The sequence below is a fragment of the Sebastes fasciatus genome, chromosome 12 (assembly GCF_043250625.1).
Source record: "Sebastes fasciatus isolate fSebFas1 chromosome 12, fSebFas1.pri, whole genome shotgun sequence".
Classification (NCBI taxonomy): domain Eukaryota; kingdom Metazoa; phylum Chordata; class Actinopteri; order Perciformes; family Sebastidae; genus Sebastes; species Sebastes fasciatus.
In genome coordinates, this window is record NC_133806.1 from 14,966,746 (window position 1) to 14,988,124 (window position 21,379).

At 39.9% G+C, this 21,379-nt stretch overlaps 3 protein-coding genes across 4 annotated transcripts; 2 read left to right on the forward strand and 1 right to left on the reverse strand.

Moving 5' to 3' along the window:
- Positions 1–10: 10 nt before the first annotated feature.
- On the forward strand, positions 11–10,609 carry LOC141778884 (germ cell-specific gene 1-like protein). Its single transcript, XM_074653405.1, has 7 exons — positions 11–583; positions 1,932–3,289; positions 8,341–8,523; positions 8,688–8,735; positions 8,858–9,010; positions 9,146–9,257; positions 9,369–10,609. The coding sequence occupies exons 2-7, from the start codon at positions 3,094–3,096 to the stop codon at positions 9,739–9,741; spliced, it is 1,065 nt and encodes a 354-aa protein (XP_074509506.1). The 5' UTR covers positions 11–583; positions 1,932–3,093; the 3' UTR covers positions 9,742–10,609.
- A 565-nt stretch (positions 10,610–11,174) lies between these two features.
- Positions 11,175–14,290, reverse strand: LOC141779843 (visinin-like; the record flags this gene model as incomplete). The annotated part of the gene is made up of 3 exons (XM_074654873.1): positions 11,175–11,470; positions 11,892–12,003; positions 13,958–14,290. Coding segments are annotated over 3 exons (534 nt in total), but the record flags the coding sequence as incomplete, so codon positions are not given.
- A 3,104-nt stretch (positions 14,291–17,394) lies between these two features.
- Positions 17,395–20,142, forward strand: LOC141778886 (uncharacterized). 2 transcript variants are annotated; one of them, XM_074653407.1, is made up of 2 exons: positions 17,395–18,123; positions 19,030–20,142. In XM_074653407.1, exon 2 carries the CDS (start codon positions 19,116–19,118, stop codon positions 19,548–19,550), a length of 435 nt encoding a protein of 144 aa, XP_074509508.1. In that variant the 5' UTR covers positions 17,395–18,123; positions 19,030–19,115; the 3' UTR covers positions 19,551–20,142. The 2 variants fall into 2 exon arrangements, with proteins under 2 accessions (XP_074509508.1, XP_074509507.1); XM_074653406.1 differs by lacking the exon at positions 17,395–18,123 and having other exon boundaries at positions 18,142–20,142.
- The last annotated feature ends 1,237 nt before the right edge of the window (positions 20,143–21,379 follow it).

Here is a 21,379-nt window from a genome sequence, read left to right on the forward strand (position 1 = left end):
ATATGCATTGGTTCACAGTTTTATCCACACTTTTATGAAATAATTGAATACCTAGTAAAAGTTGTCAAAGAGCTCAGACTGGTGGTGAAGGTTTTTGTGAGGTTGCGAAGGATCCTCCTCTAAAAAGGGACAGGCACAGGAAGAGAGGGGGCACTACAGTAACAGATGGACTTAGAGGGATTACATGACTCAGGATGGGTTTGTGACATAAATTCCCAAGAAAGACAGAAAAGAGAGTAGAGTGGCGTGGAGACAGACGCCCAAGCGCTCCATCAGTCTTGCATCTCCGTCCAATTGTTGGCCAGGAGGATTAAAGGGAGGAGGGCAGCTGGAGAGGTACGGATCACTCCTGGAAGAGGAAAACTAGTGACAGATACAGACGGAAAAGATGAAGAGGGCGGTGACACGGAGGATCGGTTCAAGATGGAGCAACTAAAATCAAGTTTTTAAGGAGCTTTTGAAGAGCTCTTTTAACAGGCAGAGATAACTGAGGACTAGGTTTACAGGACGGCAAAGTGTTTTACTGAGGTAGTCACCTCATGTTTGACCTGAAGTACTACAAGGGACAAGAAAGAGATCTTTGGTAGGTACTTGTCACTGATGCTTTTAAAATAACTACAGCTGGAAAGATGAGTCAATCAACAGAAAATTATTAATTTCAGTCATTTTTACAGCTTCTCAAATGTGAGAATGTGATGCTTTTCTTTGTTATTTGTGATGCAAACTGACTAATAAAACAAGTAATAAGAAGATTTCACCCTCATATTCTTATAATGTGCATTATTCACTATTTTCTGACATATATAGACTAAATAATCAAGAAAATAATTGTTACTTGCAGCCTTAAAAATAAATAACTGAGATATACACAGTATATTGCTTTTCTTATTTAAGCCTAAATGGAGCTTTCTGATTTATTGAGCTTTCAGATATTCTGCTGAGTGCAGGTTAAATGAGGCAAATGGGTGTCCAGCTTCTAATGAGCTAAACCTGTCAGTGCGTCTGAAAAACAATTATCTTGTGTTTATGTTTCTATTGAAGAAAGAATTTCCAATCGTCTTGTAAGATTAATTAAAAGTGAAATTGGGGTTAATGTCTCCTTCATGCTAGATTCATCCAACTTGTTCATGCTGTGAACTTTTGCAAAGTTATCTTGATGTATGTTCAATAATGTTATTGCAGAAGGCTGAAGAGTAGGGCTACAACTAACCATTATTTTCATTGTCGATGAAGCTGTTGATTATTTTCTCAATTAGTTGTTTGGTCTATAAAATATCAGGAAATGGTGAAAAATGTCAAGCAGTGTTTCTTTAAGCCCAAGATGACGTCCTCAAATGTCTTGTTTTGTCCACAACTCAAAGATATTCAGTTTACTGTCATAGAGGAGTAAAAAAAAAACAACATTTTCACATTTAAGAAGCTGGAATCAGAGAATTTTTTTCTTAACAAATTACTCAAAGCAATTAATCGATTATCAAAATAGTTAGCGATTAATTTAATAGTTGACAAATAATCGATTAATCGTTGCAGCTCTATTGAAGAGTAATGTTTTTAATTGAGAATAAATTGTTTTGACATTGGAGGACATATTGGTGAAAATACCAGGGGATAAACAGAGAAAACCATGGACACGTATATAATTCAGAAATCATATAAAGCAATTGTTTAGGCTGGCCTTATTCTTTGGACATAGTACATGTTTCACAGATTGTACAAATCTTCTTACATATACAGTAAAAAAAATCTACAGATTTATACACAATGATCTCGTACATCCATTCGATTTTATTCATTTCCTGTTTTTGTTTTTTTCCAAAGTTGTTATTTAATGTATTTTTGTCAGTATTATTCAGATAATAGAAACCATCCCATGTAGATCATGCATGATGCTACCTTTAGTTGGGTTTAACTCATGTTCTGTTGTATTTCAGGGGCTGAGAATACAACAGGGAGACATTGCACAAGAGAGAAAGAGAGAGACAGCAGACATGGTCAGAACACACTTCACACTAAAACACACCTAACACAAACAGATTAAAGAAGATTATCAGGGATTACTAGCAAAATTTTCATCTAGATCTGAGGTTGATCCATAATTTCATCAAAAAAAGTAATCTCTTGTTTTTGCTCTTCTTGTCTTCCACTGATTTTAGGGTCCAGCGGTGGAGTTCATAATGAGCGGCAGGGTCAGGCCTCAGTGTGTTAATCAGGAAGCAGGAAGATATTAGCCGGGGTCACAGGATAGCACATGTTACTTCTTCTTCTCCCATAACCCCTCCTTATCAACACAGCTGGAGGACGTATGTGACCTCAGGCAGACAGATGTCACCATATGGACACTCTGGTTTTAGCCTTTGTGTGCTCCCTTTAATGTTTCTTGCCAGGTGATGGATTGGTTTTAAGGATGTCCTCTAGCTCCCTTTTACAACGTTTAATGATATATTCTAGTAATGTTTTTTGGTACAGTCACACTGATCTATTAAATGCACACAAAAGGGTCTCCAAGTGCTGAGGTTAGGGGATGTATGGACATCATTCACCACAGGGATCAATAGCAGGATATCGCATTAAAGCCATCTGGCCAGCATACTATTATGTCCTTGCGATTCTCCTAGATTGAACCACCGTCCACCTAAATCCCCTCTTGTTCATTTTTTTTGTTCCATCTGTCCTTTTTCCACGTGTATCAACTTCAGAGCATCTTATCAGGCTCCTTCCCCTGTCTCTCTCTCTCTCTCTCTCTCTCTCTCTCTCTCTCTCTCTCTCTCTCTCTCTCTCTCTCTCTCTCTCTCTCTCTCTCTCTCTCTCTCTCTCTTCCACTCTTTTAATCACGCTGACTTTAAAGTATCTTTTTGTCAGCTGTGTGTTGTCATCTTCTGCCTGTACTGTTACATCTCATTTATCTCTCCCTTTAAACCTGGCAGCGCATCACCTCTTTGAATCAGCCCAAAAACATCTGTCCTGCCCTCACGGCTCCATCTGTGACTCCCTCTGTCTTGTCTGTCCTCTTCCCACGTGGAGCATCTGCCCCTCTTTGCCTTTCTCCCCTCTCTCTCTCTGTCTCCCGCTGCCTCCCTCTCCACCTGTGTGGCCATGCTGGAGCATATGTCCCGTCGCTCTCGCTCCCTGCTCTCCCTGACCTTGACCACTCTGGCTCTGGCCCTCTCCATCCTGGCTCTCTGCACCTCTTACTGGTGTGAGGGCACCCACAAGGTGGTCAAACCGCTCTGCCTGTCGCCCGTCAAAATGAAGAACTGTGGTCAGAACAACAGCGAGCCTTACACCACAGGTAGATGTCTCATTGTCTTTCACCTCTCCGCTTTACTGTCCTTCCTATTGCTTTATTGTTTCTCTTTAGTGTTTCTTTTAAGTGTACTGTAAATTAGATTGCTCTTTTATTTTTATTGGCAAATTTGTGTACATACTAGGGCTGTCAATCGATTAAAATATTTAATTGCGATTAATCGCATGATTGTTGATTAATTGCGAGTAATTGCAAATTAATCGCACATTTTTTATCTGTTCAAAATGTACCTTAAAGGGAGATTTGTCAAGTATTTAATACTCTTAAGAGTGGGTAAATATGCTTGCTTTATGCAAATGTATGTATATATTTATTATTGGAAATCAATCAACAACCCAAAATAATGACAAATATTGTCCAGAAACCCTCACAGGTACTGCATCTAGCATAACAATATGCTCAAATCATAACATGGCAAACTGCAGCCCAACAGGCATCAACAGCTGTCAGTGTGTCAGTGTGCTGACTTGACTATGACTTTCCCCAAACTGCATGTGATTATCATAAAGTGGGCATGTCTGTAAAGGGGAGACTCGTGGGTACCCATAGAACCCATTTTCATTCACATATCTTGAGGTCAGAGGTCAAGGGAAAAAAAATCACCAAGCTAGTTTCTCCTTGCAAAAATTTAGCTCAAGTTTGGAGCGTTATTTAGCCTCTTTCGTGATGAGCTAGTATGACATGGTTGGTACCAATGGATTCCTTAGGTTATTTAGTTCGATTGCATTATTGCGTTAAATAAATTAGTGGGGTTAAAAAAAATTGCGTTAACGCGTTATTATCGTGTTAACTTTGACAGCCCTAGTACATAAATGTATTTTATTATCTGCTTTTTGAGGAGCACCATCCCATTTATGCAGGCAGCTCCCTCCTGATTTTTTAGTGATGTGCAGACCGACTCTTCCCAAAATCGGTTCCTTCGAGCTGATGTATCCAACATTTAAAACCTTTCAAGTGTTGGTACTTTTTGCAAAATGTAGCATCATTTTCTCTGTGACTCACATGAATGCACCATTAACCAGCCGTACTGTCAGGTCCGATTCAATCGGCCCTTGCTCGTTCATTCAGTGCTACTGGCTTTGTGTGCGCCGCCCCTTATGTTTTGAGCGACTGCATCACCGTAGCCGGCAGCGTGAGCAGTACCCTACGATAACAGCTAGTAGGCGAGTCGGAAAAGTCGGGGATTAATGATCACTCGGTCCGTTCGACAAGCTGACCACCCGACACATACCAGACACTAAAAAGAGTCGTTCAAAAAGATTTGTTTGTTCATTTTTGCACATCACTATGATTTTGACAAGGATTTGAGTGTCAACAGATCATTTAAGTATGCAGGCAGGGTGGAGACGTTTGATTACTGTAAACCTAAACTTTCTTGGGCAAAAACACTTTGATGTTTATTGATGTCACAAACACAGAGTTTAGCATCTCATAAACCGCCGTGTTGCATGAATTTTTGAGGTGGAACTCTACTAACAAAGGAGCAAAAAAAAGACTACTAAGGATTTTTAACAAGGAAGCAACAAGTGTGAAGATAACAACAGATATGTTAATAGCAGTGATACAAGTATTCATATCCTTGATTAGTAAAGGAGTGACACCACAGTGTAAGAATACACAGCATTTAATGTTGTTGCTGGTTGAGATGGAGCTAATTTTAACTATTTAACTTACGCTTTGGCATCATATTTTATGAGATGATCATATGTAGGGATGCACCGATCCGACTTTTTCAGTACCGATACCGGTACCTGGGTTTTGGGTATCGGCCGATACCGAGTACGATCCGATGCCAGAGTTTAATTAATAAGCTGTATGCCTCACTGTGTGGAAGTGACTGGGATTATTATTTTATGTATAAGGCAACATCAGGCTTGACTTAATTATTGCTCTCCTAACTTGTTAAAACTGAATGTGACCAATAAATACATAGATACAAATTTACTGAATTGTTATTTATTATTAAAATACACCAACAAATTGGTAAAAAATCTTCAAAATGAACCGGAATTACAATTCAAGTGTAAACCTTTTAAATGCAGCAACAATTTGGTCAAAATTTAAACAGGAATTAAAATCTCAGTATATAATGTATATATTATATAAACATAGAATAGAATTGAATAGATCGGCCCCACTGTCAAGATACCTGATCCAGCTATTTGAGTCGCTATCGGCCTGATATCCGATATCGGTATCAGTGCATCCTAATCATGTTGTTGTTTTTAATGTAAAATGTTAATCTGCAAAGTAACCATTAAGTATAGCTGTCAGATAAATTTAGTGGAGTAAAAAGTATACGCTATCTCCCTCTGAAATGTAGTGAAGTAGATGTATAAAGTAGCATAAAATTAATGTACAGTACTTTGCTATGTTCGACACTGGTGAAAGGAGTGTTTCTGTTTTGAGCCAGCCTAAAGGAAAAGAAGACGATACGAAACTACTAAAAGTAGCCTGGTGACTAATCCTGATGTGTGTTGCAACACGTTCACAGGCGTCACAGTTTGTCGTGAACAATTCATGGATTCATTGCTTTTCCCGGCATCTGGCTTTTGCAAGAATCAGAGGCATAATTTGAATGTTGAAACACTGTTACTGACCTGGTAACACCCATCATCGTCACAGGTTACTCTGTTTCACACGGATGCTCTCAGTAGGTGAAAATCAGAGAGTTGTATTATTTATGAACTTCTAAAAAATCTGCACAATCACTATAACTTGACAAAATAATCCTGTGTCAAGGTCTATTTACAAGCTTTTTCTGGAGCTTTCAACTGCATCTCACGGCCTTCATCAGTGGACTCTCTCAAGTACAGCAGATCAGGTACACCGACCAAACTCTGTGAGATGTGATTGAAAGCTCTTTTTAGAGACAGATAGATGGACGGATGGACGGATGGACGGATGGATGGATAGATAGATAGATAGATAGATAGATAGATAGATAGATAGATAGATAGATAGATAGATAGATAGATAGATAGATAGATGGATGGACGGATAGATAGATGGACGGATAGATGGATGGATGGACGGATGGATGGATGGATGGATAGATAGATAGATGGATGGACGGATAGATAGATAGATGGACGGATGGATGGATGGATGGATGGATGGATGGATAGATAGATAGATAGATAGATAGATGGACGGATGGATGGATGGATGGATGGATGGATGGATGGATGGATGGATGGATGGATGGATGGATGGATGGATGGATGGATGGATGGATGGATGGATGGATGGATGGATGGATGGATGGATGGAAATTGTCTTTGGTTTCTCCAGGTTACATACAATACACATAACACAACACACCATTAAAACATACAAAAAACTAGTAAGTGGACGTTAAGATTCATTTGTAAAAGTACTATTCCAGATCATGGACCAAAATGTGTGCACACTATATTATGTCACATTTATGTTTGAGTTTCCGTGCATGTGGTCAGTTTGTTATTGTGCATCATCTCATAAGTCTTCCAAAACGTGCCGAAACTTTCTGACGTTGACTTTACCAAAATTTTGGCCTTGACTCTTGAACCTGATTATTGCACGAATATTGAATTTCTTGATCTTTGCACTGTGTCACTGCATAACAACCAATACCTCGAACTAATCTGAGTGGAAAAACTGACAGGCCGAGAAACTGATTGTCCTTGGTTTGATGTTTTTTAATCTCTTTTTTGAACATACCTTAGTCCCACAGTCAACTTAATTATGGTTTAGTATTAATCTGCGGGGTGTGAGGGTGGATCCCAAAGGTTTATTGGTCCATGGGGGAGAGTGCACTGCCTGCTGCCTGGTTTTTATTTTCTCAACAGATATATGCTTAATCCACAATGAGATTAACAGCTTTTACTGCAGGAGGGAATCATCTTTCATCACTACATGTACTTTGTGTACTTGTACAGAAAGATCTACCTTTACAGTGGTGGATTTAACTCTCTCTTGTGCTTCTAAACCTGATTTACAAACACACACACACACACACACACATGTTGGATGACAAGGTGCTTTTGACACGCCTGCATGTGACTGAAAAACACAGGCATGTTACTTTTGGGGCCATGTTGTGATCAGCAGTTTTGTGCTCACTGTTTTGTATCCATCTCTCACTCTAAAGTACTTTTTTTAATTTCCAATAACTTCCCATCAACACACACCTACATACAAAGTTTGTCAATTAATTGTTCTCTCTGGCAATTGGTGTATTAAAGAGGACCTAAAATGCTCATTTTCAGGTTCTAACTTGTATTTTGGGTTTCTACTAGAACATGTTTACATGCTTTAATGTTCAAAAAATGACTTACTTTTCTCATACCGGCTGTGCTGCAGTGCCTTTTTTCACCCTCTGTCTGAAACACTCTGTTTGGTTGGTCATTAAATTGGTTAATCAAACTAAACTCTTCAGACTTGTCTCCAGCTCTGCTCTAAATAGCTTTGTTTTATTATTTATGCAAATGTGTTACTTGGTGACATCACCACGTTATAGAAGAAAAGGCGGGACTTCAAGCAAGGCGTTTCAGGCAGTTCAGGAGCAGTGTTTCTGTGGATGAAAGTAACTCCCTTTGGTGTGGACTTTGGGCTTTGTAACTTTGGAGACCTTTTACATGCACAAACAATATATATATAACACACTAAAAGAAAGGGAAGAAGCACAAAAGCATAATAGGACAAAAGTTTTGGACACTGGAAAATATCCAGTCAAAGAACCTAGTATGTTGATGCCGGTACCTCACAGGAAGAACGTCCCGTGTTTGTTGGATGTTTGCATGATATTGCTCCTGTGAATTTGGTTTTCCTCTCACATTCTAAAGAAATGCAGGTCTGGATTGGTTTAAACAATATAGATTGCCCACAGATGTGTGTGAGCATGAATGCATTGGTGTCTCTATGTCTAAACAGCTGTGCAGAGCTGGTCCATCCAGTGCATGTATGACATCAACTCCATTATCTATACTAACAGCAGGTACAAAAATGTAGCTAAAATGCTCTTCTCATTGTGATCCTCTTGTCCTGTTACACAGAGAGTCCCACCCAGAACCCATTCAACCGCACGCTGTCTCCGGCCAGGAGGGACGAGCTGTCCAAGATCAGACAGAGGCAGCTGGCCAACGCTGTTCAGTACATCTGGGAGACCGGAGAGGACAAGTTTGCTTTTAGATACTTCCACACTGGTTTCTGGGAAAGCTGCGAGAAACACAGCGAGGGTGAGGCCACAAAACTCGCGTCCAATCACACATATTGGTCACAATATTAGTCATACTTTTATAATAGTACAGTTTTCATAGGTTCTTTTCTGCAAAATCATGTGAACTCAAAGAATAATGTCTTCCATCTCCATTTTGTTCATATCTGTAAATCTGGTTGGCAGGGGAGATATGTCGAAGCTTTATAGATTTAACACCTGGAGAAACACAAGGTGAGTTGTGTATCAGCCGAAATATAAAAAACATGAAATTATTATTTTGGCCCCTTTTAAATATTTTTCATTCTATATGGATGCATGTGCGTCAATTGTGTATGCATTTTCAAATGTTGCAGGTGTGCTCTGGCTGTCGGTTATTTCAGAGTTTACGTACATCGGTCTGCTGGGGATGGGCTTCCTACTGATGTGGTTGGAAGTTTTGTGCTGCAAGAAAGAGATGCACTCGCTAAAAATCAACGCCTATGCAGCTATCTGCACTGTGTTATCAGGTGAGACTCAGTGTGTCCTTCAATTTTACATTATTTGTTTTTCTTTCACCAACTTTTTAACCACTACGTCCATATAGCACGCTCTATTTGCATGGTCATCTTTCTTTGTCTTGTCTGGTTTTTCTTTGTTTGTAGGTCTTCTTGGGATGGTGGCCCATATGATGTTCACAACTGTCTTTCAGATGACGGTCATTGTGGGGCCCAAAGACTGGAGGCCTCAGTCTTGGGACTACGGCTGGTCTTTTGCGTACGTGGCTGCTCTTTAGAGACAGCGTACAAGCCTGTATTACTAAAGCATGTACATAAAATACTTGTTATTTACAGGCTATGATGACATGTTTCTCTCCTCTGTTCCCAGTCTTGCCTGGGTGTCCTTCAGTTGCTGCATGGGCGCCGCCGTGGTCACGCTCAACTCCTACACAAAGACCATCATCGAACTCCGTCGCAAACAGAGGCTCCGTTTGGAGGAAGCAAGAGCCGCCACTCACGCTCCTTCCTACGACGAGGTCGTTCCAGGAGGCGGGCTCTACTCTGTCAGCGGCCTGTTGCAGTGTCCAGACGGCATGATGGATGTGGCGTGGGCCCCAAACGGCAGTGTGGTTGGAGTGGGAAATGGGGACGTACCAACGCTGGTTTTGGTTGGAGGCTGTGGGCCAGAAGGGTGTGAAGACTGTGAGAGAGAGATGGATGAGATGGACGAGGCCATGGACCGAGTTGATTCACCTTGTTAGGGGATCTTTAATATCCATCAACTTAAAAGGGCTAAAAAACAGAAAAAGGAAAGACGCTGTTGCCGTACTGCGGACGGATCAACGTGAGCAAACAATTCCTGTTTTTCTTTTCTTCCACTTTGACTTTCGGTGAAGTTGGGACACAGTGATTGCACTTGAAGGCCGGTGAAATCAGTGAACAACAAACTGTGTGAATATGTCACACTGACATGCAAGACTGCATGTTTTCTGGGTATTTCTCAGTGCCTCATGGTTGGAAAGTAAATGTGTCTCCATATGTAAAGGCATATAAATGTTTATATTACTTTATTGTTTAAATATTATCAGGAGCAGTTATCTCAATGATCATTTCACTGCATAGACGGGGTGGATGTTTCTTCTCCTGTCAAACAGATCAGCCTGTCCTTTAGACTAAGTATACAATATATTCTCATTTATCTGAGTTGGACATCAACATGTTTCAAGCTCTTCTTTCTCGTGTGACAAACTTTTGATGCATGCATACCAGTCAGAGGCTACAACAAACACAGCAGTCTCTCTGCAGATGCACAGACAAACCCATACGATAGACACATAGCGATAGAAAGATTACAGAGATTTTGAAAAGTCTGCTCTCTGATGTTGAACAGAAGATTATGTGTAAACCAGTAATCCCGAGTTGGATGGAGAGGAGGAGGAACAGAGTGAGGAGAGATGGGAAGCATGTGAAGGGATGGAGGGCTGGAGGGGGGGGAGCGGGTTGTGGGGGGGGTCAGATTGAAAGTTGGAAAGAAACGCAGGCACGCACTCCCACAGACCGTGCACACACACACACACACACACACACACACACACACACACACATACACACACATACACACATAAACAATCTGCAACATGAAAACATCAAACTTTCAGGGAAATAATTGTTTTAAATGGATATCACATTCAGGTTCAATGTAAAATTATAAAGGGAACAATTTCAAAATAAATGTATACCGCAATTTACCTTAAACGTTGGTACGTTTTACATGTGGGATACTCATGGATTTACTGTCTGGGATAAACATAATAGAAAAGTTAAGACCTAAAGCATTATGTTAAACAGTATGTTTCTAGGTCATATGAGAATTTATTGTTTTCTGGGAAAGACCAAAAAATTGTTTTTCAAAGCACAGATTTATGAGAAAACCTTTAATTGATTGTACAGTGAATAGACAACACTACGACCTCTATTAAGACATTTCCGGTCCGGAAAAAAAACAAAGTAATGAGCTAACAATCAGGTATGATACTTATCCAGAGCCAAAATTTAATTTGAACCATTTAAAAGATTAACAATAGGACAATATCTATCATACATTCTTTATATAATTATATAGTATGTATAATAGTCACCATAACAGCTTTTTAGCTGTACACACGTTTTAAAAACTACGCCCTAATTTGCCTCTTTTAGCCTCTATTTCATATAAATTCATTTAAAACATTAGTAAAACAATATAACATGTACTGAAACTTACTGTGAAGTTAGCTGCAACCAAGACACTGCAGAAAAGAGTATTTACACTGAGGAGTTGAGTGAATCAAAGAAGAAACATCTGACACTGGGAGGGGAAGTTTAAAAGAGTCTAATGAGAGGGGATGAAGTAGGAATGACTTTATTCTTTCATCGGTTCATAGTGGATAAGACGCATTGCATTCTCGTTTTCAATCACTCCTTTGATGAACTCTCCTTCAGCCAGTCGCTCTATGAGGGGAAAGAGAAACAACATATACAGTAAGGAACGTGGATTGAATGATGCGTCTGTATTTATCTAAGAAATCTGCTCTTATCTCCTGTATGGGTGTGACAGTAGCATGCAATGCAGCAGAGACAATTTAAGGTTTCATGATATATGGCTGGTACATACAAAATAAAGCTTGCATGACACACGTGATGCTGTAACTGGGAGGGGATGTGCCCCCAGGTGGATTTATTGCATGTATTATTGTTAAGCCAAACAGCTGTAATCTTCACTACAGGATGTAAGAACAGCTGCTGAGGAAAGGTAGTAAGAGCTTACGCAGATTTCATCTCTAGTACGCAGTGATAAGAACACAGTGACCTGTCATGCACCGCGAGGGCACAATATATAGACGTGTGTGTGTGTGTGTGTTATATCCCTCACCGTTGTCTTTCTTTTCGAAGTAAGACCACAGCTTGTTGGCTCTCTTCTCGGGTGTGTTCTCATCCTCTTTTAGCCTGCACTGGTCCTCCTTGGGGATCAGCTTAAATATGGCCTGAGAGGGGGGGTTGGGTATAAGATAATGCTGCATCATTTCTCTCACGCAAATAATGTATGGAATGTCAACACAGCACATGTGCAAGCCAAGAGGAGTGTAGGACAAATGAGTAAGCTCAAGTTAATTAGTGTCTTGTGGTTTATAGATGCAAAACAGCTTGACATTTAGAGAAAAGCTACAGGCCAACACTTTTTCTAATGTCTAATCCCTGATTACTGTCATTAGTCATTGTATATAATTTGGCTGAATACAACCAAATCAAGCAGCCTACAATTAAATCTTACATAATCTAGCCTGCAATCCATCACATGACAACTGACCTGCCTCCCAAATGCAGCTACGAGAGTGATCCTGGAGGGCCTGGCCATCACAATTTACATGTCGACTATACATACAAGTTAAATTACGAATGTATGAATAATCAAGCAGCCCGCGGCAGCACCTTCAGTCCTGTGTGTCATTTCTCAGAGATGGTGAATCTGGAATATGCCACTTAGAATCCAGCAGATTGTAAATGACTTAATGACTGTGCACTTTAGGTTCAAGGCCTTTAAGTGTGTGTCCCACTTAGAGAGGAAGCACTCATCTCCCACATTTAAGACACCTAGATTAACATGGATTAGTGCCAAGACTCAGGCCACAGGCCAAACACCAAGATCTCTTTTCTCCCTTGACTGTCCCTCCATCTTGCCCCTCTGGTCTGTATAGTTCACACTGTAAACTTATAGACGACAAGAGTTTACTGGTCACTTATAAATAATAAAAAACAGATCTGTAGCGAGCAGCAAATGTGGATACCCTCAAAGATGCACTGTATTTACACCCTCTCTTAACTAGTCTATCACATCAATGTAGTATACTAATCTAATAATGGTTGGTCCTGCCTTCCTCACTCACTTCTTCTTTCTGTAGTAATGATGTTGGTTTAGGTGCACATGGCAGATCTGTTTATTGGCTACCTCACCACAGAGTCTAATTCTGTTGTAGGTTGTTGAAGTTTTGGCAGGGTGGCTTTAAAACGGAGCTATTTTGTGCACGGGGTGTAAACGTGATTCACATGGACTCAGGCCAGTTGACCAAGAATTAAATCCCATTACAATGCCAGCTGGAACCTCAGCTGACCTGTCTAAGCCTCTTACAATACTATATCATTTGCCTTAAAACAGAAGATAAGAAACTTGGCAACCTCCATCAGACTGAGTTTTGATTATATGCAAACAATGGCTCATAACCATTATAGAGTAATTAGCATAAATACATCTGACAGTCCAAAGTGAATAAAAGAAACCTGGATTAGACTGATGAGCAGTCGCTCTATAGACAAAGCAATAAAAGAGTAGTCTTGCTTAAGAGTAGGACTGCCGACATTGTCTGAGAGTTAACCCTGTAATCACAGAGATTATCGGGGGTTTGAGGCTCAAATAGATTGGCTAACTGGGGCTGGCAATTAGTACTGAGACCTACTTTTCAATAAATAGTAACTCATTTTACATTGACCTTAAAGGGAGTGGGCAAAATAACCTAAAAGTGAAAATTATAAACTTGAAAAGTAGTATCTACTACAGGACTATTGTATTTGATTGCACGATGTCATGTAATCCTCTTACTTTGTCTGTCAGTTGTAGCTTTGACAACTTAGATAAAACATTTCCCAGAGGACTGTGAGCAACAGAACAGCTTACATTTCTGATATTATATGTTTTTAGCAGCTATAAAGATGAACATTATGGTAAAATGATTCTGTCTTTAGCACTCCTGGTCAACATAGTTTGATACTACTCTCCATAAAATGAGATGAATGTTTCAGAATTAATCTGAAGAGGCAAAATGTTTGGAGCAAGATCATCACACTATAGAAATAGTGGATACCATTAGTTGCTTTTTGTCATACTAGAACCACAATTAAAGTGTCTAATCCTTTCATCCTTATCTTATATGTATCCCTCCTCACCTGGCAGATCTCTGTCACTTCTGTCTTGTTGATGTATCCGTTCTTGTCTACATCAAACAGTGAGAAGGCCCACTCCAGTTTTCGGGTCGTCTTCCCAGTGGAGGTCATGTGCAGTGCGATGATGTACTCCTTGAAGTCCAGAGTGCCGTCGTCGTTGGTGTCAAAGGAGCGAAACACATGCCGTGCGTAGCTCTTGGCATCGCTGTCAGGGAAGAAACGGGCGTAGATCTGCTCAAACTCCTCTGGCGATATGCGTCCCGTCGGGCACTGTGTCTGAAAGTTCTCGTACCACTGCGAGATCTCAGTTTCAGTGAATTTGGTGCTGAGCTTGAGATGTAGTGACTCTCAGTGTCTTAGTGATGTGTCAGTTCTGGCAACCTCACCACCTGAGTTTTTCTTCTCCTGTGCCACCTAAACTTGGCTTGACCTCTCCTGTTGATGGTAGAGGCCAAAGAGAACCCTGCAAGTGATTGAAAAAATTTTTATTTACACATACAGTCCACTTATGAAATCCTAAATTTCTTTATACTACAAAAGAAAACAAAAAATCACATTGTGAAGATGATGAAAAATGTAGGGAAAGCTTACCTGTGTGTTGTGTGGACAGATGATGACTGGAGAATTGAGTGTGTGTCTGGACAGTAAGACGGTGAGAGATAAGGAGGGGAGGGGGAGACACACTCCACCAGGGTTAATTCTGTTAATGCGGGATTTAAAGTGGCTGAGCTTTTGACTAAAAAGAACCCCCGCATCCTACTTTTCTCTGTTGGGACTGGACGTCTAGAAAGATCCACAGTATATGTCAGTGTTGAGTTCATTCCTCTGTTCAATTATTTATAAACAGTAGAAGTTATGCCTTGTGGCAGTGTATCAAAGAAGTCAGTAGTCTTATGTAATAACTCAATATTAATCAATCAACAGGGGTTCAATGCATTTCAGTGTATCTTTGTGGTTATAAACCCTTCCATGGAATTGGGAAGTATTTGAATGCTACAGAATCATTAAAACTCAGACATTACTTTTATACTCTGACCAACAGATTATCAGTCATGTTCTAGGAAACCCTGTTAACATGGCTTCAGGTGGGTTGTTTGCTATTTCAGTAGTGGCCTTTCAAAGGGGTTTAGTTGACCACTGACATCTAATTCCCGACTACCATCTGTCCAGGCAGTTTAACTCCCCTCTAACCTCCAATCCCACCTACGCCCCTCACACCGTCTTCACTACCGGCGGCCTTTGCTGTGCATGACCTTTATCCTGTCCTACATGAGCTATTGTATGATTTCCTTTCACTGACTTCTTTCTTCTGTCACTAGCCTGGGTTTGTTTCACTGAACCAAATATTTAACGTTTTGCCCATATTTCCTAACTAACCAAAATCTCCTTCTTTTTAGTCTTTTTCGGTCCTGGGCTTGACTTTTCCCTTGTCTCATGCACTAAATGCGTCCTGTTTTACATACTGACCGACACAAACATGCACACTCGTTACTTTGCCTTCATTTCCACTGGTTTAAACTTTTCCACCCAGGCCCTTGTAACTCAGTCCCAGTCCTTTGGGCCTTTCTCTGTATGGTCTCCATCTTTATTATCAACAGCCATCACCCTACAGGAGGCGTCACGGTAATCAGAACATCAAACTCACTTCACTTTGACAGATTTACATCATCACCCCTAATTTCTGTGTCTGCTTTGATTAGACTGAAAGTATTATCTTGATTGTCTTAACTGCTCTTTCAGACTGACTCAGCATTGAGGTCGGGGCATACGGCAGAGTTTATGTGTTAAAAATTTGCAGAAGGGTGTGTATATTGAAGCGGGACAGCTGAAAGCGTAAGTTGACTGCAATAGTAGCACTACTTCTTATATACTCTGTTTATTACACTGTATAATTATCATTTGTGTCTTATTTTTGCAACAGGATTTTCTTGCTCCATAAATATGCTCGGTGAGTCCATCTATTGGATTACTTGTGACCTGCCCCGGCCCACCCAATTAGCCAATTAGCATCATCATCATCCTGTGAGTGCCATAGCCAATAGAATTACCCCCTGCTGTCGACAAATCACTCGCTGACACCTGACCTGTACCCTCGGCTCGACTTATTGCTAGAGCTAGAGCAAGCAAGGATTTGTGGTCACTTTTGAGATAATTTTCTACCTGTGGTGAAGGAGAGGATTCATATAATGTTGATAGGCACAATCTATAGCATCAAGGCACAATAAATGACAATTATTTAGAAAAAAATGATCAATTCTTTATAGCAACTATTACATTTGCAACTATGAATTGAATATATACTGTATATTTCTTTTGCAGGCAGTAATGCATATAAAACATAGTGCGGTAACAGCCTAAGTGAAAGTTGTTTGGCAGTAGAAGTCAACACATCTAGAAATATCTGCAATAGGTCAGTGTCTCGCAACTGGCAGCATCCTAGTTGGCTGGCGAGCATTATAGCCAATTAACTGGCAGTATCACGCTTCACCTGTTGCAGCATTGACCTGGGAGCCGCTTCAACGTCAGCACTGACATACATATTCTGTAAATCTGCCCCACACAGCAGTGGCAGACTCAGGCTGTCCAACGAGCAGGGGGAGGGGAAATAAAAAGGGCACCAGCGTGCAGAAAGTTTTTCTATAGCATGTAGAGTAGCCCTTATGGCACTGAATCATGTTTTCTCAATTTTAAGGCCACCCTAGAGGGTGTGCTTCATCATGTTTTATCTACCATAGGGGCATCCAAGAGGGCACTTAGGCTGCAATTTGTTCTGACATGCGATGCGGCGCGATAGTCGGATGCATCACGTAGCATCAGACGCTCTCTGTCCACACTGAATATGTTATAGGCACTCCTGTTACATCATGTAAACAAGCCACATACATATCAGCTGTGTGCTCCATATCATATCAGACTGGAGACGTAACCGGACGTAATCACTTAAATCTGCAGTAGGCAGAACGTTTTTGGCATCATTGGGCAAAAATTCCATAATAACGTTTCTGCATATTGTAATTCAAGTGTTCTGAGAGATAACTAGACTTCTGCTCCTCCTCATGGAACTGTTTTCAGACTTTAAAAAAAATATAGCCCATGACAGGAGACTTTGGCCAATCACAGGTCATTTCAGAGAGAGAGCGTTCCTATTGGCTGTGCTCTGGTGGGTGGTGCTTGTTATTTCCTCAACTGATCTCAACATGGCTGCCGGGTCACAAACTTTCTCATTTTACAGCTAAACAGTACACTACAAGATGTTTCTGAACACATTTGAGGTGAGAAATAGGCATTACAGTAACAGAATATTAATTCATATTTGATCAGCGCTGCCTAGTTTGACCGTTTGATTGGAGTTCGCGAGTGATTGACAGCTGCTCAGAGACGGCAGGCTCCAGCTCGGCTCTGATTGGTTGTTTTCCTCCGGTCTGTGAAATCTTGCAGATGCCGTTAGGGGCACCGGAGGACACAGAGGCACATGATTTTTTCAGATTACCTGTCTCATCCACTACTGTCAGAATATAGCGACCGTTTTATAAAAATAACTTTTTTGAATCATATTTGCTCCAATTCTACCTACTGCAGCTTTAATGGTTAGTTCCCAAATGTATTGCACGATAACACAACTTTTCAACATTTCCTCCTCCAGTATAAATCTCTCAATTATATCCATTCCCAATCCTATGACAACATAGTCACAAGGTTGAATAGTACACCTCACGTCCCAAAAAGTTAGAAGTGAAAGCACTAAAACAAAGAAAGAAAATCCACTCTCAGCCCAAACAATGCCTTGGTGGGACCTGACTCAAATGTTAAGACTGAGAGAGAGAGGAAAAGAGGAAGGGAGTTGTTCCTAGATAAATATCTGGTAATGGGTCATAATGATGCTTAATGACGGACAAGAGGAAGAGAGGAACAAACAAGCGGTGACAACAATCTTGCCGATTGTGTCCACCATGATGTGAGGCCTCAGGTTGTGACGTATATGATAAAGGTAACAGCAGTTGGGGCCCCTGCTCACATTTCTACACCCATTGTCCAGAGAGAAAGTCAGCAGCACTTTTAGGCTTTCACTAAAATCACTCACATACAAAAAAAAATCACATCTCTGAATTCAAAGGACCTTCACTTATCACAATTTCCACCGACATCTAAGCTCCTGATTCCACACTGAGGTAAGCAATGCTGTACTTTTTATATAAATACATATCCAAAATTCCGGTATTAGTAAGAGTCCTACTCTTTAATATTATTTTCTATCCAACAGATTAGATAGTAAAGAAATGCATTTAGCAGAAACTTTTGATTTTGATTTCAATTTATGATTTAGAACTTTAGTGGGCTTGAGCAATTTAATTTGCATAAACATGATTTTACAATTCTAGACCTGCTGTTGTTCATTGGGTTGAAGAGAGTGAGGCTTATTGCATTTTGCTTTAGTGAGGGCATTATAGTTATCATGCAGTCTCCAGTCTTTGTTGGTTTGTTTGAATCTAAACTTTAATTCAGTTGCTTTGTATCTTACGTTCAGTCCAGTTCATTTTTCATTCAGTTTGCCATTTAAATAATTACAAATAGTTATATATATATTTATTTTATTATATTAATAATTATTATTAGTATTAGTATTAGAATCTGAATTATGTAATTTGTTTTGTTTTTTTAGCTGTTGTTAATAATTTCCAATGCATGTCTTTAAAACCAATACAATTTGATCACACAAAAAAAATATACCATTATTATTCTATTATTTTCTAAACCAAGCCCATACGTCAGTCATTACATACTTATGATGTGCAGCAAAACATGGTTCACACCCACAGACCTTTATTTTAAATTGTAGTGGAGATCCCAAAGTCCCCAAATATTTAAGGGGAAAAGTGTCAATGACATCTTTGGTGAAATATACAGTAATAACATGGTTTGAATATTTCACTCATTGTAAACATCACGTAGCTTCAATGAAGAGTTGGAACTAGGGATAAGATGATTTTATCCAATCTTAACTCTACATAAGGGGAAATAAAATGGGGAAACTGGATGTTAAAGGGTTTTAATAAGGACTATGTGTCATGTTGTAGGAGTAAGAAAGAAGAAGAACAAGAAGAAGAAGAACAAGCTGCATGAAATCACTTTTGGCCGTCTGATAAAGGAATTAAAACCAACCATGACAACCAAGATGGAAACGCTCGATCCTTCAACTCTCTCAGATGTTGCTTCTACTGTGACCTACGACCCTAAATCTGAGACGGTGACCTTACCAGGAGGGGTCGTCTCGGTGGCGGGCATCACCGTGGTGACCGGGGGCGTTGAGCTGTCTTGTGGATCCTGTATGCTGGCCTTCGGTTTTTGGGGAACTCTCGTCGGCTTCAGTTGTGTAGGCGTGGGGGTGTGGGACCAACTGAACTGGACTAAAGGAGGAACCTCTCACTTACTGGGACTGGGATTTGTGATTCTGACCCTCAGTTTTGTGATGGTGGGTAGTGTGGTGGCATTTTACCTCCTGACGAAGAAGAAGAGAGAAATGACAAGAAGGGAGAGAGAGGACGGAAAAGAAGTTCTTGTAGAGAGTGGGAGGGTAATTAAAAAAGTCACGGTATAAAGAAGAATTGTTGACAGAATATAAGAGAAATGGATTAGCTAAAACAGGCTGTTCTGTAAATAACACACAGTCATACTGGACAGGAAAAAACATCCTGATCTTTTACAAAGTTCATTCCTGCTCTTCCCTTTATCTTTCAATCTAAGTTATGTAGAAATGCAACTCCTTTTTTCCAGGGAAACATAACAAGTTCCCTCATATCAACAGCTATCTTTACTGGTTACTTTGATGATCAACATTTTACAAAACATATGAGCAGCTTATGTTTTGTTGTGTATGATGTGATGCATTGTTATGGATTAAACTACCTAGCAGTATATAAAGTAGTTAAATCACAATACTCTGAAAGGTGCCATTCTGCTGCCTGATGAATACTTTATTTATATATTTGTTTTATTTTATTTACTTCTACTTCTTCTACATAAGTCAAATCATGAATACAGGACATCTACTTGTAATGTTTGTATATTTTATAGCATGTAGTAGTACTCCTACCACCACTGCCTACCTCTGGTTTTTACTCATGATGACTGTATTTTCTTTCATTCTCACAATCGGCAATTTTACATCCATGTAGACAGACCATGTAGAGTATATAATAAATGGACGATATGTAAAATTGATATTGATAACATGATAAACGTCTTTGTAAGTATAATATTGTTATCATTATTTTAATTGTGGTGGAAACTGGGACATTTGAGAGTTTTACAGATATTTGTCAGGACTCGGGACACCAAGCTTGAAACCAGGACAATCCCGGAGAAAACCGGGACGCCTGGTCACCACAGGTAAGTAAGAAAGAGTTGTTTTTGTTTTATTTCTTCTTTACTTTGTAACTGTAAGAGCGCTATTATGTAAGTGAACTGACCCTTTAATGTAATTGTCAAGGTGGATGTGGAAGATGTAGGATGTTATTATGCTTTGTAATAAATGCAATGCAGAGAGATATGAAGAAATAAGGTCAGAAAAGCAGGACATGGATCGTATTTTAAAGGTCCCATATCATGATCATTTTCAGGTTCATACTTGTACTTTGTGTGTCTACTACAACATGTTTACATGCTGTAAAGTAAAAAAAAACTTTATTTTCCTCATACTGTCTGCCTGAATATGCCTGTATTTACCCTCTGTCTGAAACGCTCCGTTTTAGTGCATTTCAACGGAATTGCAGCAGAATTGTGTTGTTAGGCAACAGTTTGGGTCCATGTTTACTTCCTGTCAGCTGATGACATTCACATACATTGCAATCAGGAATAACCTGGGACACATTTAGAATGTTTACATTTAAAACCCTGTAATGGTCTAAATATTGTATATTTGTGACATCACAAATGGACAGAAATCCTAACGGCTTGTTTCAAATGCACAATTTCTGAATACGGGCTGTGTGTGTTTCTCTGTATATTGAGCGCTTCGATACTTTCACAGGATATATAAAGCACTTAAACCTGCTTTATAATATAAAAAACATGAAAATCTTACTTTTTACCATATGGGACCTTTAAAGGGCTACTAGTGCAGGTCAACAGAACAGAAACCAACTACATGAACAGAAATCAAAAAGGGGAAGAAAGAAGAGGTAGGGGACCAAGAGGTGGGAAATGTGTGCGTACCTCCATCTGCTGGACTTAAGACGAACTGTTCATCACAGTGACATTCCTCACTGTGATGTACAGTACATGCTGTCTCCTACTGTCCCTCACTGTGTGAAATAGTAGCCCCACCTTCTGTCCAAGATGTTTTCATAGTGAATATATTATTTATTATATTTCAGGGATGCCTCTATAAAAAGAGGCTCAATTGCCTCCTTTGCCTTTTAACGTGAC